The sequence below is a fragment of the Dipodomys spectabilis genome, unplaced genomic scaffold (assembly GCF_019054845.1).
Source record: "Dipodomys spectabilis isolate Male_0828 unplaced genomic scaffold, ASM1905484v1 ptg000162l, whole genome shotgun sequence".
Taxonomy (NCBI): Eukaryota; Metazoa; Chordata; class Mammalia; order Rodentia; family Heteromyidae; genus Dipodomys; species Dipodomys spectabilis.
Genome location: NW_024870839.1, coordinates 1,853,239 through 1,873,306, shown reverse-complemented (window position 1 = coordinate 1,873,306; position 20,068 = coordinate 1,853,239). Strand labels below are relative to the sequence as shown.

Genomic DNA, 20,068 nt, shown 5'->3' with positions numbered 1-20,068 from the left:
TCATTCTGAATGATGGCATGGGAAGAATTAATTTCTGTGCTTTCCTAATATTTGAAATGAATGTGTGTATGTGTGCGTGTAACTTATTCAAAAAGGAAAACAGTAATTTCACAATACATTTAGTTACAAGGAAAAAACTCTTGTAAAGTGGGGACGTAGAGAAGGAAGAAGTTTTTCACAGCTATTTTAAGCAACTATTATGATCAAGTTTCTAATTCTAACTGACTACTGACCTTACTTGGCCATCATCTCTTTTGGTACCATGCAAGAAATCCTTTTGAACCAAATGGTCATCGGCAACCGAAGATGGGCTTTCCTTTTCCCCAGCCAACAAAGGCTGTGCAGCACTGGAGCTACTATTCTCCTCTGAGGAAGAGGAAGAACTATGAGATCGCAAGGGAACTTGGAGACTAAGGTGTTGGGTTTTCCTCTCTCCTTCCATTCCTGCTGACTTGTTTTCCCACTCTTTCCTTTTCATACCACTTACATTACCTAAAAAAACCAAATGTGCATTAAGCAAACATGAAGGTTTCCAAAGCAATATTTTTTCAATAACAAATGACAACTTAATTGCAGTTTAAAAAATCATTTTAAAGTACAAGAATGTTAAAGACCATAAATATATTCATAAGTCTAGATTCAGAATCTATAGATAGTACATTTTTTGTCTTTTTGATTCTTTTATTTAAAAATTTTCAGAAATAGCTTGGTGGTAGAGAATGAGGTACATACACAAACCACAATCCCATCTCTAGCATTAAAATGTAAAAATAAACTGCAAAGAAAGCTTAAATAACAAGAACATCATATATCTTTAATTCAGATTTAAACATTTTGACATCTAAAAGTTCAATGAGAGCAGACTGTATCATTTTCCAGTCTAGATACTTCCAGTTCCTAGAACCACCTCAAACACACAAAGCACTCAAAACATGATTTGGTGAATGAATAAAAACTAGTTTACAACCAGAGTAGATTACCATCATTTCAAAGTTTCATAAAGAATCCTATGATGTATTATATAACTGGAGGTGGAGTACACCAAGAGGTAAAAGGAGAATTCTGTAGCTGCCTGTAAACCCCCTACACCACCAGTAACAATTGTTCAGCTTTACCCTCCTCTGCCATCTCTGCATTACCCAAGAAAAGAGAACTTGTTAATGGCACAAAATATCCCTTGAATACAATTCTATATGGAATTCTAGGATGGCGGGGGGGGGGGGGGGGGAGACTTAGGGACTTACAATATAAGTAATACTAGCTACTGCAACTGTCACAAATGCAACATGCAAAATGAACAACAAAAAGGAAAAGGAAAATTGGTTTACTTCTATATCACAGGAACTGAGTGCGTGGATCTTTAATTCTACCAATCTAAACTTCTTCATTAAATCCTGATAGGGCACATCTATACTTGGCTATTAAGACTCAGCAATAATAAACACATATACATGAGTAGGGACTAATTTCAATCTTCAAGGGGAGAAGGGGAGGTAGGGTAATTTAGCATTTATAACTCACTACTGAGAACCACACCAGAAGGATAGAGATTGTCTATTCAACACAGTAAGAATTATAATTAGTTTTGCTTTGTTCATTGTTAGAAAGGGAAGTTATTTTCCCTTTTTTACCATCTCTCCTTGTAGATACTCTTGAGTTTGTGGTAGTTAAGTTTCAAATTACAAAATCAAGCACTTTTTAGGATTAGTGCCAGATTTAGCATAGAAACAAACACAGCACTGGTACTCACTATGCACTGTGGAAAATGAACTATACATCTTGTGAGGTCAGGAGGGAAAAACTGGGAGACAGTGAGGGAAGAATTATACTCATTACCTGACTCATGTAACTGTAACTTCTCTGTGTATTACCTCTACAAAAACAACTTAAAAAGGGGTGGAGGGCTGGGAAGGTGGCTTAATAGCAGAGTACTTCCCTAGCTTGCATGAAACCCTGGGTTCAATTCCTCAGTATCACATAAACAGAAAAGGCAGGAAGTTGCACTGTGGCTCAAGTGGTAAAGTGCTAGACTTGAGCAAAAGAAGCTCAGGGACAGTGCCCAGGCCCTGAGTTCAAGCCTCAGGACTGGCAAAAAAAAAAGAGGGCAGGGGAGCAAAGGGAGAGAGATGTTGATAGCTAAAATTTAATAAATACTGTCAACTTTATTTTTTAAAGGAATATTAGTTCAGCCCCTCTGTGCAATATTGAGTTGCTTTGTTTTCTTACCACTGGATTGTAGAGCCCTTTGTTTATTGTGATGCTGATTCCTTTATTGTATATAAGATTTGCAATACTTTCCAATAATCTGTAACTTACTTGTTCATTTTCTTGTCTTTTTAAGAGTAAAGATTGCTAACTGTGATAAAAATAAAAGAATTACCAAAGTGACTGGTTCTAGTTTCTACTGGGACATATTCTTAACTGTAGGACTTTGTACAACTTAGCCTCAGCAAAAAGCCCAATTCTTGCCTATAAAACAAGGATAATATCTACCAGCCATGGTAACTTGGGGATTAAATAAGAAATGCCAGTGTAAACCTTTAAAGATGAACATTATTCAAATGTAACTAAAGTTGTAAGAAGATAGTTAAACAATATTTGTTTTCGCCTTGAAATATCAGTTTTAGAAAATTTCCCTAACATGTACATGCTTATGCATTATTAATCAAAAAACATTTGAACAGGATTTATACAAGTAAGACAAGCTCTTTTCTCTAACAGCTTTTACACATGAGAAATAAATATAAAACTCTTAAAGCTATTTCTTTTCTCTTATTTTTGTCCACTGACAAAAGGAAAAATTTTTTAAATAGATTAAGGGGAAAAGACCAAATATTCGTAGAGTATTAGGACTTTTACGTATTTCATAGTAATTATTACCCTCAAGTACAGGGATGCATAACTAAGAAACTCAAAGAAAATTTCATTTCTGAGTATTTGGAGAAGACACTAATTAAATCTAAAACTATTCACTTAAGGCCACTCATGCAAAACTAATGTATTTACAAAAATTATCCTAAAGATTTTACAGAAAGATCAATTTCTCTGCTTGAAATGTTCAATTTTAGTTTTAAAAAAAGTCTTGCAAAAGTAGTTGGTAACTTGGGGCCAATAATATAAATATTATTACTGCTAAGTTTTCCCATAAAAGATGGTAAAACAGAGGAGAGACACAACTACTCCTAAGTGTATCTCTAGAAGCTGTGGTACAGGGAAATGATGACATCTAAGACAATATTTAGGACCAGCTTTTCAGGAAAAGCCACCTATTATCAACAACATGAGATTTGTCCCTCCAAGATTCCAAAAGAGACTACTAGCCTTATCTGGCTTTAGTTGTTACCTACAAAATAAGTGTGGCTTATACTAAATCTTACCTAAGACATTATTCAAAAGTTAATTAAATAGGTCAAAACAACACTGAACTTCTCTCAGAATGGCACATGGATAAAAAACAACTGAAAGTTACCATAAGACATAAACAACATAATGTATTACCATCTACTACTTTAGGGATTTCTTTAGTAATAATCCACTCTCCAGGCTGTAGCAAAGATTGTCCATAATACATATCAAACTCTGCACTTGTGCTTGAAAACGCTGAGCTACTAGAAGGTGTCAACTCTTCAAGTTTGAAGAAATCTAAGCCAGTTACTGTGCCACCAAAGAACCTGCAGCCACCCAGACAACCACATTTGTTTCTGCATCTCTTATTCTTCAGGGTGTCATCTGGCCACAAAAACCACAACCTACACAAAATTCAAAACAAAAGAGACAAAAACAACAACAGAAAAGAAAATTCATTGAGAAATAAAAAAAAAACTTTTGGCAGATAAATAAATACAAGTTTATTGTTAATGTATTTTAAACCAAAAATGAACATAAAAGACATTTATGTTGTGGTTTATCTTTTTAATCATGTTACTTTCTAAGAAAGTCTTACAAAGTCAAGTGAGAGATAGTACACATAAAAACCACAGCATGAGCCGGGTGCTGGTAGCTCACGCCTGTAATCCTAGCTACTCAGGAGGCTGAGATCTGAGGATCACGGTTCAAAGCCAGTCTAGACAGGAAAGTCCGTGAGACTCTTATCTCCAATAAACCACTCGAAAACCAAAAGTGGCCCTGTGGCTCAAGCGGTAGAGTGGTAGCCTTGAGCAGAAGAGCTGAGAGACAAGGCCCAAGCCCAGAGTTCAAGCCCCACAACTCACAAAAAAAAAAAAAAGCATGAAAAAAGAAGCAAATACTAAAATCAAGCCTAGAGTATGGTATACACCTGTAAACCCAACACAATGGATGCAAAGGCAAGAGGATAGGGAGTTTGAAGCCAGGCTAACCTAGATAGTAAGACTTTGTCTCAAAAAAAAAAAAAAAAAGTAAAGAGCTAGAAAGGTAAAAACCTTACCTAGCATATGCAATGTTCTGGATTTAATAACCAGTACCATAAAAATATAAAAAAAAATAAGACCTTGAAATCCAGTTTTTAAAAAATAGCTAACATTCTCAAAAGTATTTAAAAATTTCTATTTAAAATTTTTTATTAAACTTTAGGCCAATATGTTAGGTTTTGAACAGAGTAAAATCCTAGATTCTGCAAAACTGTTGGCAAAGTAGAACATTGCAATCAACCTAAATGAACCATTTGAGACAACCTCAGTTACCAAGAGCTCCTTCACTTCATCAGCAACTTTTTGTCCTGCCACTTCACCTAACTGCAGACAAACAATAATTAATAAAGAAACCCAAGCTTTTTAAAAATTTGTTTCTCCATTGGGTCAAACCCAGTACTTTAAGCCAGGTACTACTGGGTCAAGTCAGCAATCCTAGCTAATGAAGAGACTAAGACCTGGAGGATCACACTTTGAAGCCACCCAGATCAGAAAAGTCTCTTAAGTGTCCATCTCCAATTAACCAGCAGAACGTCAGACTGAAGGTATAACTCAAGTAGTAGGGCACCAATCATGAACAAGCCACTAGTATCTTGCAAAATGCATGTTCTCATAAAAACGTTCACCATACATGTATTTCCATAGTCAGGTGCTTTTTGGTTTTGTTTTTTGTCAGTCGTGGGGCCTAAACTCTGGTCCTGGGCATTGTCCCTCAGCTCTTTAGCTCAAGGCTAGTGCTCTACCACTTGGGCCACAGAGCCATTTTAGGCTTTTTCTGCTTATGTGGTGCTGAGGAATGGAACCCAGGGCCTCATGCATGCAAAACAAGCACTCTACCACTGAGCCATCTTCCCAGGCCCATTTTTATAAGATGTTTTCTTATAACAATTTAAAAATTTAATGAAAAGTCAATAAAAATGAATGTTAGTAGATTTTTTTAACTAAAAAAGAAGTCTTCAAATTATTTGGAGAAATTAATGAGTGAAAACTAAAATTTTGTAAAATGGAAAAATACATAAAAATGTATTAAGAATGAATGCTTTTTGCATCTTAATAGGTATTTGTAGAAAAATCTCTAAATCTCTTCCTTTAGATTACTTCAAAAAATAAAAACATAAAATCAAGATGGATTCAAGCTTTATATTAGCGAAGTAAATGCTGGAAAACATTCAAAAAATGTTATTTCCAGCAACTGTACAATCACTAGAGATGAAATATTAGGTATTTAATTCAATTGAGAATCAGGGGAAGTGGTGCTGTGGCTCAAATGGTAGAGCGCTAGCTGAGGGACAGTGCCCAGGCCCAGAGTTTAGGCCCCACAACCAACCAAAAAAAAAAAAAAGAATCAGGTCCTTCATGTTCTTACTCCATTCCTAAACGCAGAATTTCTTCTACAACGATATAGGAATTTTCATCTGAATCTGAGTCTACTACAATTGTTAAATTTGTCACCCACCTCTTAGTTCTGGCATCATGGGTTTCCAGGAAATGTCTTTGTGCTTCATGTGTAGAATGATGGACTGCGGCTAGTGCAATATCAACAGTAATAAGTCCTAAATTGGCTGACCCGGCTTCAAGCCAGTAGGCCCTCCGCAGCACAGCGGGCTGAAGTCCCACTCGGCAGTTATTTAATTGTTCAATGAACTGTCTCACTTGGAAATCCTGAATAGCAGCACTTATTCCTTCCCCAACTGTTTGATTGTGGAGATTACAGTTTGCAATCCGAACTGCACCCATCTTAAGTAGAAGGAAGAAATTAAAATTGTTCAATAATTTTAAGTAGTGTGGGAGAAACTGCAAAATAGGTAACCATTTCACACAGTGGAAGGCAGGTGGAAGAAAATAGAATAGAAAGAAACAAGAAATGGGTTAAGAAAAAAGGAAAACATTTGAAAAGGGAAACAAAAAAATCCAAAAGGTAAATGCAATAATAGAAGAAATGTGGAATTTTTTTAAAGAAGTATAAATTCAAAGAAAAACAATATAAGGAGAAAAATTAGCTGGGTGTTAAGTAATCAAAAACAACAAAACCTGATAAAGCTTAATTTGAACCAGAATTTATAAAGCAGAAGTGATAAACAAATGTTTATATTTCCAAGCAGGAAATTTAAGTATATAAAACTTAAAGTTGCCAGGCAATGGGGGCTCACTCCTATAATCCTAGCTATTCAGGAGGCTGAGTTCTGAGGATCACGGTTCAAAGCCAGCCTGGGCAGAAAAGTCCGTGAGACTCTTATCTCCAATAAGCCATTAGAAAACCAGAAGTGGCGCTGTGGCTCAAATGGTAGAGTGTTCTCCTTGAGCTGAAGAGCGTAGGGACAGCACTCAGGCCCAGAGTTTAAGCCCCAGACCGACAAAACAACAACAACAACAAAAAAAAAAAACTAAAGATACATGTCAGACACATGATTTATGCCTGTAATCCCCACTCTTAAAAGAGACTGAGACATAGTTTGAATCAGATCAGCCAAAGGGTTGTTAAGACCTAGCTCAAAAGCAAGTGGGAGGGGTGATGGCTGTCAATGAATCCCAGCTACTTTGGAGAACTATAGTATAAGGATCCTAGGGAAAAGCCTATCTGAAAAACAGACTAAAAAAAAAAAAAAAAAAGAATAAGACTGGGGATGTTGCTCAAGTAGAGCACTGGCCTAGCAGCCATGAAGCCCTAAATTCAATTCCTAGTACCATCAAAAAATAAAAATAAAAACAAACAAAAATCTCATAAGATATTCAAAACAAAACCTTTTAAAATACCATTGCCTGAAAGGCAGTCTGCTACTTTCTACACCGGCATAAGGCAATGTCACAGTAATCCAATCAGAATAAAGGTGCTGGGAAAACTTAATGCTAGAAGAGGGCATGATTGGTAAAATACTGGAAACTTTATCTTCCGAAATCTCCTGGTAGTCTCGAAAATGACAAACTATAAATGTATGCTGCATGTCAAGACAGGAGACTTGGTTTAGTAAAATGAAAAAGAATTAGATTGACAGAGAAGTTGACAAATGTTCACCTTTATATTTGTAGCACAACCATGCTCCACAATGTAAATATCAGCTCCATCCACTGCTAAACGAGTCATAGTATACTTCAAATCATCTGAAGTTGGACAAGGCCCAGGAATGCAGCTCAACTAAAATAAGAAGTGTGCAATTAATTTACCACCATCAATTTACTACATGGACATCAAGTAAACTGCCTTATTTAAATAAACACATAAAACTCTGTTTACATGTACATGTTTTAAAAAAATCAGTCAAAGGGGCTAGAAAGGTGGCTTAGTGGTAGAGTGCTTGTCTCACATGCATGAGGCCCTGGGTTCAATCCTCAGTACCACATAAACAGAAAAAGCCGCAAGTGGCTCTGTGGCTCAAGTGGTAGAGCGCTAGCCTTGAGCTGAAGAGCTGAGGGACAGTGCACAGGCCCAGGGTTAAGACCCCACAACCAACAACAACAACAACAAAAAAAAAAAGTCAGGCTGGGCATCGGGCATGCAGAGGCTTAGATCTGAGAGTTCTGGTTCAAAGCCAGCCTAGGTTGGAAATTCTATGAGATTCATCTCCAACTACCAAAAGGCAGGAAGTAGAGCTGTGATTCAAGTGATAAAACACTTAGCCTGGGCAAAAAAGCTCAAGATACCCAGGCCCTGAAATCAAACCCCAGGAGTGGCACACAAAGAAAAAAATCAAAAGTTCATTCTTTTATAATGATAAATGAAAGCATCAGTAATCAAAGCATTACCAGTTAGAAAACTAGACCTAATTAACAATTTGTCAACTTTATTCAAAAAGGACAATGGCAAATCTAACAGATATAATATGCCTATGATTTATAACTTAAACTAAAAAAGAACAAAGTAAACAGACAAACAGAATTACAAGGTTAAAAAGAATTATATAAGCTTTCAGAGGCAAAAGATTTCTTTATGAAAACACACATGTGCATTTTATTTCACACTTACTTGCATACATATCAACTGTAAATATTATGATGACATAGGTTAATACACAGAAATTGAATTGCACTTTCTTCTAAAGTATTTGTTAATATATGTTAATATTCTGATTGGCGGAAAATATACACATCACTCAATTCAATGAATTTCTGAATAAAGTAGGTAGCTTAGTAGTATGAAAAGAATAGCTCCCTGATGCTAAACCAGGACTATAAACAGCCCTTCAAGTAGTCAGTACTCTATATTGACAAATACTCTCCATGGCATGGGGAGTGTGGAGGGGAAGAGAGAGAAGGACAGAACTAACAAACTAATTTGAGTAATGAAACTCAGGCCAATGATTGTGGGGAGATAAGGGCTCTTCTCTTTAAAAAAAAGAGAAAAAAAGAAAAACAACCAAGAAATCTTTCAAGTTATACAAAGATTCTAAATCTTCACTATTAAAGGCTTAAAGGCTAAACACGTACATAACACTTGTTAAACAGCAAACTTTACAGCTTAGAAAGGGTGTGTATAAAATGTTTAAATCAACTTGACTATTAAAAATTTTGGTAATGCAACATGAAAGTTTTGAGGATTTTTTTTGGGGGGGTCCGGTCTTCGGGCCAGAACTCTGGGCCTGGGCGCTGTCCCTCAGCTCTTCAGCTCAAGGCTAGCGCTCTACTGCTTGAGCCACAATGCCACTTCTGGCTTTTTTTTTTCTGCTTATGTGGTACTGAGGAATCAAACCCAGGGCCTCAGGCATGCAAGGCAAGCACTCTACCACTGAGCCACCTTCCCAGACCCTTGAGGATTTTTTTTTTTAAAGAGGGAAAGGCACCTTAAAGGTAGGGGTGGGTTACTCATAAGAAAGTAATTGCCTGACATGGGAAAGAGGAATCAATTCTCTGTTGGGCGGCAATATGTTTAATAATTATAAATAATAATTCTATCAATATTTTGAATTGTTTCCTTTATTGTCAAGGAAGTAAGCTAAAAACAGAATAAATTAGTAGTAGTAGTAGTAGTAGTAGTAGTTATCGGTCATGGGGCTTGAATTCTGGACCTGGGCACTGTTCCTCAGCTCTTCAGCAAGGCTAGCACTCTGCCACTTGAGCCACAGGATCACTTCCAGTTTTCTGGTAGTTAATTGGAGATAAAAGTCTCACAGACTTTCCTGACAGGGTTGGCTTTGAACCATGATCCTCAGATCTCAGACTCCTAAGTAGCTAGGATTACAAGCGTGAGCCACCAGCACCTAGTTACAATGAATTATCTTCAATTCACAATAATGTAACAGAAATAAGCAATGACACCTACTAGGAAGAACTAGAAAGGAAAACAACATTGTTAATAATGTTATGTACATTATACTCCTTTTTTGAACCACCATGTTTTCCAGATTTTCTGAAATGAGCCTAATTCCAACTTCAAGGGAAAACTGCCCCCTCCTCCAAATTCCTAAAAAAAGAATTCTGTGCAATAAAACCACACATTTCACTAGTCACCGTGTATGGTTTTTAGGGACTGTAGCCTACCGTTTCTGATCCTATTCCTGAGTGAAGGTGGCTCAGTGCTCTTGAGAGCAAACAGATGTAACAGACTTGACAAATGCTCAACAGTAAGAATTCCACCGGAGGAAACTAACCAGCTTCAGGATGGGCTGCAAAGCATATCCTGTATATAATGTAGCCTTCCACTGGCTTAAACTTTGAAATACTTCTACAGTCATATTTCAAAAAGTTAATAATGTAATGAAAACAGTAATCTGGACAGCCAAATACATGAGAGATGAGACATAATTTTTACATCTCTTGGTGTGAATATATATATGTTTTCATAATTATCTCATTCTTTTAGAATCAACTGGCTAGGAATTTACAGAATAATTAATTGAAAAGCACTGAACTATGATATTTATTTCGTAGCAATATAAAGCTGAATCTCAACCTTTCAGGTTGTAAAAAGAGTCATCAATCTTTATGACATTGCTAATCTATCTTCTAATATACCTTAGATTCACAGAACCGACGATCAATGCCATGCTGACATATTATTACAGACTTTGGTCTTTCCAGTTCGTATTCCCGACATACCACATGAGAAGCGAATGTCTGCCCCCACTCCAAGAGACATGCCAGCTGCAGATAAATCAGGACAGGATGACAACATGTTAGCACTAAAGCTAGAGTCAAAACCTCATCAGCAATATTCACATGAAAGACACCAAATACTATCTTCCATCTGCCACTTCATAATCTATTTGTTAGCCTCTATTTTTCTACCTTGACATCATTTATAGGCTTGGGATACTCTTCATTTGTGAATGACAAAGTGTCAGCAAAATGAAAACTTTTTTCAATTAAACATATTCCACTTTAGCGACTTGTAAAGAAAATACTCACCCTCTTCCTTCTCTGCCAAGTAATACCATCTTTCTTATATAGCTAATTGAAATTCTAGCACAGAAAGGCATCCATAACTATCTAATAATGAAGTTTCACATGGGAGATGTGTACACATGACATTGTCCCCCCAAAGAAGCATGTCATTTCAACTATTAGGCAACATGAAATTTACATTTAAAACATATGAAGAAGAGGCTAAGGTATCTGTCAATACATAAGTATGTAGGTAAGAGTGACAGCAAGATTGTGATGCACAAAGGAAGTAAGTCATCTTAAGAATACATCAATTCATAAATATCAGACTCTTCCAGTCCTCAGAACAAAAGGTTGTGTCCAGCATGTAGATTAGTCTCGTTAGAAAACATACTGCTTTGTATATTCTTCTGTTTTGATTCATTTACTTCAGGATAAGAAGTGGGAGAAGTAAGGAGAAGGCAGTTGTAAGATATATTCAGAAGGTACTGAATATTTATTTTCACCTATTTTTATACATTCCATTACACATTTCTTTTCACTTATTTTTATCTCCTAATATACTGAGATAGCATTTAACTCCAAAATAGCCCTTCCTAATTCAATGCATTTAGAATATTCCTAGAATATTTTTACTGCGTTCTGACAACTTCCATCCAATATAAAGTGGTTCCTAGATCCTGTGTGTACCTTCTTACTGCTGCCACCTACCCCTAAGTACAGAGTATGTTTCAGACACATTCCAGGTACATTCTCAATTTTAGTTGATATTGAGTATATACATTTGTACCAACCTTTCTTGTCTTCTGATATGCTAAGACAAGCGTTCATATTATCCAAATACATGACTTGACAGGTAAACTATGACAGTACTATGGTTATTCAACTAAATTGTAATTGTCTATTTCTATAGCTTCAAAATCTTTAAGGCCTCTGGACCTTAAGTTAGATGGGAGTAGGAATAGATTTAAGTCCAAGGGTTACACCTAGCATTAAGATGTATTTACTGGAATATTTGTTTTTATTTTTTAGAGCTAGTATTCATTATTAATAATAGGTATAAATTATATTACCTTGCTTGGGGATATAGCAAACATGATGCTGCCCTATTCCTTAACATCATAAGGACAATTTTCAAAATCTTACTTAAATATAAAAGAAAGCAAAGCCCTTAGAAAAATATTCCATATACTAAGAAAAAAAGATAGTGTCAACAGTTTTTCCACAGTTGCCTCCAGACAACTAAAATTTTATTTTATATATTATGTATGTATAATATATATCCACATATCTCAATATACTTTAATGATAAATTTCTAGAGTGCTTTTAATCCTGAGTCTTTCCCAAAGAAAGTCTCAAATTCTTGAATTATGTGTAACTACATAATTTATCAGTAACTCATCTATTGTTAAGGTACGAATGGCAAGAATAGCCTTACAGTGTCCTTAGTGAGCACTGAGCCTGTCATATAAGTCATTCTTGGGAAAGTGATAAGGAAAGGAAAGAGACTACATCTCTTATAGATATTCTCACCTGTGGTGCTGTGATCTTAGCTGTAAGGCTGCCAGCCTGAACATCAATTAGCCATGCGTATTCTAAGGAATCACTTCCTAAAGGAAGACCTTCTGCTGAGAACATAGCATGTGCTCTCAGCTGCAGACCAGACAAAGTGATGTGACCTTCCCTGAGTACTTCATCCACAGGGGGGCGCTGCTGAGAAAATATAAAGAAGTGCAAGAAAACACATTGTAATCTCTAAATACTTTATCCCTGCAGAGATGATTGACCAAATTAACTATCTGAAAAATAAGACTTCTCCTATTGCAACACCTTTTTTATGACTGCCCACCTACAGAGAATGACTGCTGAGTCCAAAATCTACATATCACTGGCCAGTATAGCTGCCTCTATGAATAGAGAAAATAGTACTTGGCCAGGGAATATAAGAAGTCAGTGGAAGGGCTGGGAAGGTGGCTCAAGTGCTTGCCTTGCATGCATGAGGCCCTGGGTTCGATTCCTCAGCACCACATAAGCAAAAAGAAAAAAGCTGGAAGTGGCGCTGTGGCTCAAGTGGTAGAGCACTAGCCTTTAGCTGAAGAGCTAAGGGACAGTGCCCAGGCCCAGAATTCAGGCCCCACGACCAACAACAACAACAACAACAACAAAAGCTATTTAATGAAACACTAGTTCCATAGAACACTTAAGAATTCAGAGGTCAAAAAGGGAGTCCTACTGCATTGTTGGTGGAAGTGTAAATTATTCAACCACTTTGGAAAGCAGTATAGAGGTTCCTCAAAAGACTAATCATAGAGCTCCCCTATCACCCAGTAATCCCACTTTTGCACAATTACCCAAACAATCACAACAAGGCCACCCTAAGGCTACCAGCACAACTGTTTATTGCAGCATTATTCACCATTCCTAAGATATGGAACCAACCCAGATGACCAACCCAGATGTCCCTCAGTAGATGAATGGATCAAGAAAATGTGATATATATGAATTCTATGCTTCCATCAGAAAGAATGACACCACCCCATTTGGTAGGAAATGGAAAGACTTGGAAAAATTATATTAAGTGAAGTAAGCCAGACCCAAAGAAACATAGGTTCCATGGTTTCCCTTATTTGCAATAACTACTATATGTCTAGGATAATCTTACCAGACAAGCAGAAAAGGTCAAAAGCTATGTACATATGACCATATAAGATGATGTTAAGTGAAAGGAACCCCAAGATAGGGACACAAGAGGTTTTGTTTCTTTTCTATGTTCTTCCACCATGGTATAACTCCTGTTTTCACTGTATTTGAGTCCAGTGCCCTGTATCTTGTATATACATTCTAATTTGGGAAGGAGAAGGGAAATAACAAAATGTTGAAATAAGGATACAGGTTGACCTATTGTAACGACGAGATGTACTAGACACTATGTTGAAAATGAACTTTTACAACTTCCGGGGAGGAGGGAGGAGTTGAGGAGGTGGGAAGGGAAGGGATGGTAGGGGAAAAACAAAGGAAGGGATAACAATGCTGGATAGGAAATGTACTCATTACCTTACTCAGGTAACTGTAACCCCTCTGTATAGTATCTTTACAAAAAAATGCTTAAAAAACAAAAAGAATACAGAGGCCAGACATCATGGCATATGCCTGAATCCCAGCTACCTGGGAAACAGAGATAGGAGGATCACACTTCTAGATCAGCCTGGGATAAATATATTTGTTAGCAAGACCCTATCTCAAAGAACAAGCCAAGTGTAGTACAAAAGGCAGTAAGGTCATAATCTAAGACTAGCCCTGGGTGAAAAGTGCAAGAGTCTATCTGAAAAATAACTAAAAGCAAAAGGAGGCTAGGAGTAGGCTCAAGTGATTCAAATCCCAAAACTGAGTACTACTAAAAAAAGAGGAGAGTCATGGAGGAAGGCAGGGAACAAGGAAGAGAAGGAAGGAAATAGAGAAATAGAGAGGAAAAACAAAAAAAGAAATACCCTACTCATCTATCAGCAATCTCAGCCACAAATGCTCTATCTGACTTCTTCCTTCTTCACTATCATCTTTGTCCAAATAACACCCTCTTGCCAGGACCTTTGAAAGGCCCCTCAGCACTCACTCTCTTTTTTTCTGTCCTAAACTCTACCAATAACCACAGACATTTCGAAATCAAATGCAGCTTTTGTCTCCAGATCATGATGTGCTATGAAGGCACTGCAACACCTCTCCTTATAGCACTTTTGGCGTTTAAATTATTTATTTTACTTTAATATTTTTCCCAATTTGGCTCTTCTACCAAATTCATTAGGGCAATTCCTGTCCTGCTCAGCAAGAACCTCACATTAATTAATGTAACCACAAATAGTAAGTACTGACAGACTAGACAGATTTCTTCACTGTAAGTATTCTCAGACCCTCTTAATATTCCAGGATACATTGAGAAAATTTATATCTATTTCCCTTTTCTTCATTTTATTTTTTATTTTTATTTTTTCATTTTATTTTTTTTTAAAATTGTTATTGCAAAAGTAATATACAGACAGGTTACAGTTACATAAGTCAGATAATGGGTACATTTCTTTTTGAACAGTATCACCCCTTCCAACTCTCTCTCCCAGTTTTTCCTACCCGCCTCCCCCTTGTATAATTTATCAGTTCATAGGTATTTACCAAGCTAATTTTAGAACCATGTTCCAAGCCATCTTACAGGGTTAACATTCCTAATTTTCAACAGAGGTTTGCAGAAATACACTCTTTAAGGACAAATTCTCTCTAAAGGTAAGGGCTAAACTTGTTTATAAAGTAACTTCTTGAATTTATAATTATTTTAAAATAAAAGAATTTTAAGCCGGGAGCCGGTGGCTCACGCCTGTACTCCTAGTTACTGAGGAGGCTAAGATCTGAGGATTGCAGTTCGAAGCCAGCCCGGGCAGGAAAGACCGTGAGACTCTTATTTCCAATAAACCACAAGAAAACCGGAAGTGGCGCTGTGGCTCAAGCTAGGTAGAGCACTCGCCTTGAGCTGAAGAGCTGAGGGACAGCGCCCAGGCCCAGAGTTCAAGCTCCATGACTGACCAAAAAAAAAAAAAAAAATTTAAACATTTTGTGGAGAAAAAAACAGAACCTACTTTACAATTATCTTATATATTATAATTTCAGCTATGTCAAATATATAAATACAAAAGCAAAATAACTCTACAAAGAAAATATAACCAGCTATGACAAAATGGTGATATATTATTTTAAGTGATTTACATGACATAAAACTAAATGTTATTATGTGTAATCCATGAAAATGATCATGTACTAATGAATTTGACTGTCTTCTCATTTATAGCATTACTTTGCCTTGTATTAAAATCCACTTTTATATTTTTTATGTGACTAAGTAGGAAAAGCTTGTAAGGCAGCAGTAGGTACCAAGAGAAGCTATTTAGCAGTTAACAAATAATGAAGTGATATCAAGGAATATAGTAAATTCTCATTTGATTAATATCACTGACTCCCAAGCATACAATAAAGGAATCTGTTAAGCGTATTGTAACTATGTTAAGTGAATAAGAATAAATCATTGATTGAATATATCCATGTTTTACATTTTTGTAGTAGATATATGAGTTAATTTCCCCCTTCTATAAATACAAGACAACATTAAAAGTTAAGTGCTAGGGTACTACAGTTACTCTATGGAGGGCCAAGATATAATGAACTTAAATTATGTACACATGTCTTGGAAAAAACAACACTCTCCACACATATGTATATATGTATGCATATATTCATATACACATGTATATGTATGTATACATTCACAACGCATTTCTTTCCATTTCTAAAGACAATATACAAGAACCAACCCAGAGCGCAGAAGTTGCACAGACTTTAGAGGTTCACAATCATAGATAGGTATTTTCACTCTACCTCTCCTTCTGGGCATTTACCCAAATGATCACAAACAAGGCCACACTAAAGCTACCAGCACAACTATGTTCACCTACAGCATTATTTACCATAGCTAAGCTATGGAATAAACCCAGATGCCCCTCAGTAGATGAGTGGGTCAAGAAAATGTGATATATATACACAACGGAATTCTGTTTCCAACCGAAAGAATGACACTGCCCCAATTCATATGGAAACAAAAAGACTTGGGAAAAAAAATCATACTAACTGAAGTAAGCCAGACCCAAAGAAACATAGGCTCCATGGTTTCCCTATTTGCAATATTTGGTGTATGCCTAGGATTGCCCTAGCAGAGGTTCCCAAAAGCTCTGTACATGTGACCACATAAAATAATGCTAATTGAAATGATGTCCACGATATAGAAACAAGAGGTCTGGTTTTTTGTGTGTGTAGTTGTTTGTTTTTCTTTTCTTTTTTTCAAGTGTACTGTTTGCAGCTATTTCTTTTGTCTTTTTTTTTTTCTCTTCTGGTTTATTCCCTGTGGTCACTGTTTCCGATTCTAGTACCCTTGGTCTTATATATAAGTTTATCTGATTTGGGGAAGGGTAGGGGAATCACAGAAACAGTGGAATAAGGGGTGAACCAATGCAACTGCAATACTCATTAGACATTATGTTGGAAAAGAACTTTACAACTTGGGGCAGGAGGGCAGGGAGTGGGGGGAGGGAAAAGCAGAGAAAATGAGGGAAGGGGTAACACTGCTCAAAAAGAAATGTACTCATTACCTTACTTATATAACTGTAACCCTTCTCTACATCACCTTTACAATAAAAAAATGTTTTAAAGACAATATAGGTTAAGTGTAATTTAGGATCATATAAACAGGGAGCAATATAGGAATACAATAGGACTCTAAATAATTTTCAGATATGCATAGACACAAAACTGAATTAAGACTATAATTTTAAAAGAAATCATATATTTCACAAAGAGAAAATACATTACTTAGACATATAATCAATCTCTATGTCTTTACCAAATCTTAGTTTTATTACCTGATAGTTATCACTGACAAACACATTCAGAGGTGACAGGACAAGTTGCAACATGGTCTCTCTGAACCCCTTTTTCATTTCAAAACATAGTCTTTCCAAGAAAGCTGTGGGACACTCAGGACCATCAGTAGTTCCATGCTACAGACACACAAAAAATAAAGTCAATGGTGAGAACTTGAAGGAAAATAAAAATTTTATTTATTGTGATTAGAAGAATTTGATTTTCAAAAGGAGTAACAATGCATACTGACAAAATTGATTACTTTGCACCTTAGTAAGGACACTAAGCAACAGAGGTGAGTGACCTCGTTTATGCAGTACTGGTTCCTGATATAGACCCTGGTACACAACATAAGTAATGTTCCAGGGTTTACCTCCTCTTCCTCACTATTCCTAATCCAAAGTCCCCATGTTCTACAGGCATGACTGCAGTCCAGGTCAGCCTCAACATGGCCAGGGGTCATCTTTAGAGTAAACGAGGAACCCATGCTAGATCCAAACCTGAGACACAACTCAACTTCTAGGCCGAGCCCAAAATTTGATTTTTACAATAGGCTCATCATAATGGTCCAAACTAGTCTAGAGCCTCAAAATGCAAAGTCCTAGAATATCATCATAACAAAACTCTATATCACGACTAAATGTGCTAAAGTTACACAGAACAGGAAGCTAGCTTTATACAGTTAGAGATAAATTCAAAAAATTTTTTTATCTTTTTTTGTGTACATGTGTACCCTGTACCAAAGCACACATACACAGAGAATTTACCATTCTAAATAGGTATCATTATATACTACAGACCATTTTGATACATAAGCACTTACAACAGGAAGACGCCCATGAACTTTGTACAAATTAACAAGGACAGTGATATCCCAAGGACGCAAAGTGAGAGGATGAATTGACTTGGCTGAACTTTCATTTTCCCTTTTGTCATTTTCCATCCCAACAGCAGTCCATCCAGAGCTGGATGAGGTTGATAATGAGAGAACAGGGCTTGAAACAACTTCCTCAAAGTCCATATACATGTCATCTTCCCCAAAGTAGTTTTCCTAGAATATTAAGAAAAGCCAAGCTGCCATTACAAGAGATTTGCAATACCGTTCACTCATGAGCCCTAAATTTGTATGTAACACATGCCTCTACTCTACTATTAATTAAAAGCACCAGGACTATTTTCACAATGTATCAAAATATATATATTTATCTTAGTATACATCTTCTATAGCAAAAAGGCAAGCGATCGGGGCTGAGAAGGTGGCTCAGTGGTAGAGCGCTTGCCTTGCAAGCCTGAGGCCCTGGGTTCGATTCCTCAGCACCACATAAGCAAAAAGAAAAAAGCCGGAAGTGGCGCTGTGGCTCAAGTGGTAGAGCGCTAGCCTTGAGCTGAAGAGCTGAGGGACAGCGCCCAGGCCCAGAGTTCAGGCCCCACGACCGGACCCAAAAAAAAAAAAAAAAAGGCAAGCGATCACAAAGATTTATAGTAAAGCTTCATGACACCACCCCAACGATAGCAAAAACTTATCATTTAGATCATCAAGGAGAACTCTGAATATTTGCATGGCTTAACAGTTTTCAATTTTTGCTTCTGAGTTCTGAAGCACTCCCCAGGGTCACCCATTAAGGAAAGAAGATTCAGTCACTGAAAATCAATTTGTGTAAATCCAATTAGCTACATGTTATAATTTATATATTACAGTTGGAATATTTATAAGGAATGTTCTAACAGCTTTACTAAAACTACCCAAGTTTGATCAGATAATAGCATGTGTTATCAACAGCTATATTTTTTCACATATTTCATTCACTTTTTTAGTATCAAAATGTTTCAATTATTAATATTTTGAATTCTTTTGCATCAGAAATTATTACATAGTAACAAAAGCAGACATAAAGATCAATGGAGCAAAATAGAAGACTAAGAAATAAAAATAACATTGTTACAGCCATCTAATCTTTGACAAAGGAGCGCAAACATACATTGGAGCAAAGGCAGACTCTTCAATAAGTGAAAAAAACTTGCTGTCTGCACACAAGTGATGTATATGTGGCATAAAAGAACATAATATGCAAACAAATCTAGGAAAATACAATGGTGCATGAAGTGGTCCCAGCAGCTCAGAAGGCAAAGTGCAAGATCCTCTCTGAAAAACAAACTAAAAACCTAAGGACTGGGAATGTGGCCTAACTGACCGAGTGACTGCCTAACAATTCAGCATTCAATCCTTAGAACTGCAAAAATAATTATTAATGAATAAGTAAATAAAAATAAAGATGCTAAGGGAGAAAAAGTAACTAATAAAAATCTTGGGTTTTTACAAATAGTAATAGCATCTTACTTTAAGATAAATTAATGCTTACAAGAGTTTTTAGCAAATACAATATAACGAGTCAAATACTTAGATTTTTATGTATGTTCAAAATTCTCCTAAGCCAGTCCTTTCTCCAAAAAAAAAACCTTCACTAAAGATCTTGACTGGCTCTCCCTGACAAACCCTAGTCCCTCTCCAGAATTAATCACTCCTACCACTGTGGATTATAGAATTCTGTTACCTACATTTTTAATATCCAAATCTCTGCAGCTAAGTAAATGCAAAAGAAAGCAAATAAGCATGCAGTGTAAAATTAAAGCTACACAAATATCACTCCTACAAGTAACTCTCTTGTTCATGATGAGAAAAAAAATCTTTGATTAGTAGACATACTTTACATCCAACATTGTAATAAAAACCAAAGGTAAAGTAACCTTTCAAAGTCCTGAGAAAAATGCAAAACTTCATGAAAATAATGTTAATTGGTCCTGGAACACTGCTATCATCATAGGCTGAGCTATCAGAGATAAGCAAGGTTTAAAAACGTTATGAGAAAGAAGTAGTAAATGAGTAAGATGTTGATTACTGGTAAGAAACTTCTTA

At 36.4% G+C, this 20,068-nt stretch overlaps 1 protein-coding gene across 7 annotated transcripts in view; it reads right to left on the bottom strand.

Moving 5' to 3' along the window:
- The window catches only part of Kiaa1109 (KIAA1109 ortholog), a 175,251-nt gene that overhangs the window by 102,422 nt on the left and 52,761 nt on the right, over positions 1-20,068 (bottom strand). For 6 of the 7 annotated variants that reach the window (XM_042692995.1, XM_042692996.1, XM_042692998.1 and 3 more), the window contains exons 21-28: positions 17,978-18,205; positions 17,154-17,291; positions 12,238-12,417; positions 10,335-10,463; positions 7,402-7,521; positions 5,845-6,125; positions 3,499-3,749; positions 234-492 (exon numbers count right to left, since the gene is read on the bottom strand). In XM_042692995.1, coding sequence (XP_042548929.1) covers positions 234-492; positions 3,499-3,749; positions 5,845-6,125; positions 7,402-7,521; positions 10,335-10,463; positions 12,238-12,417; positions 17,154-17,291; positions 17,978-18,205 — 1,586 coding nt within the window. The remainder of the gene's footprint in view (positions 1-233; positions 493-3,498; positions 3,750-5,844; positions 6,126-7,401; positions 7,522-10,334; positions 10,464-12,237; positions 12,418-17,153; positions 17,292-17,977; positions 18,206-20,068) is intronic. The other variant, XM_042692997.1, reaches the window with a different exon arrangement.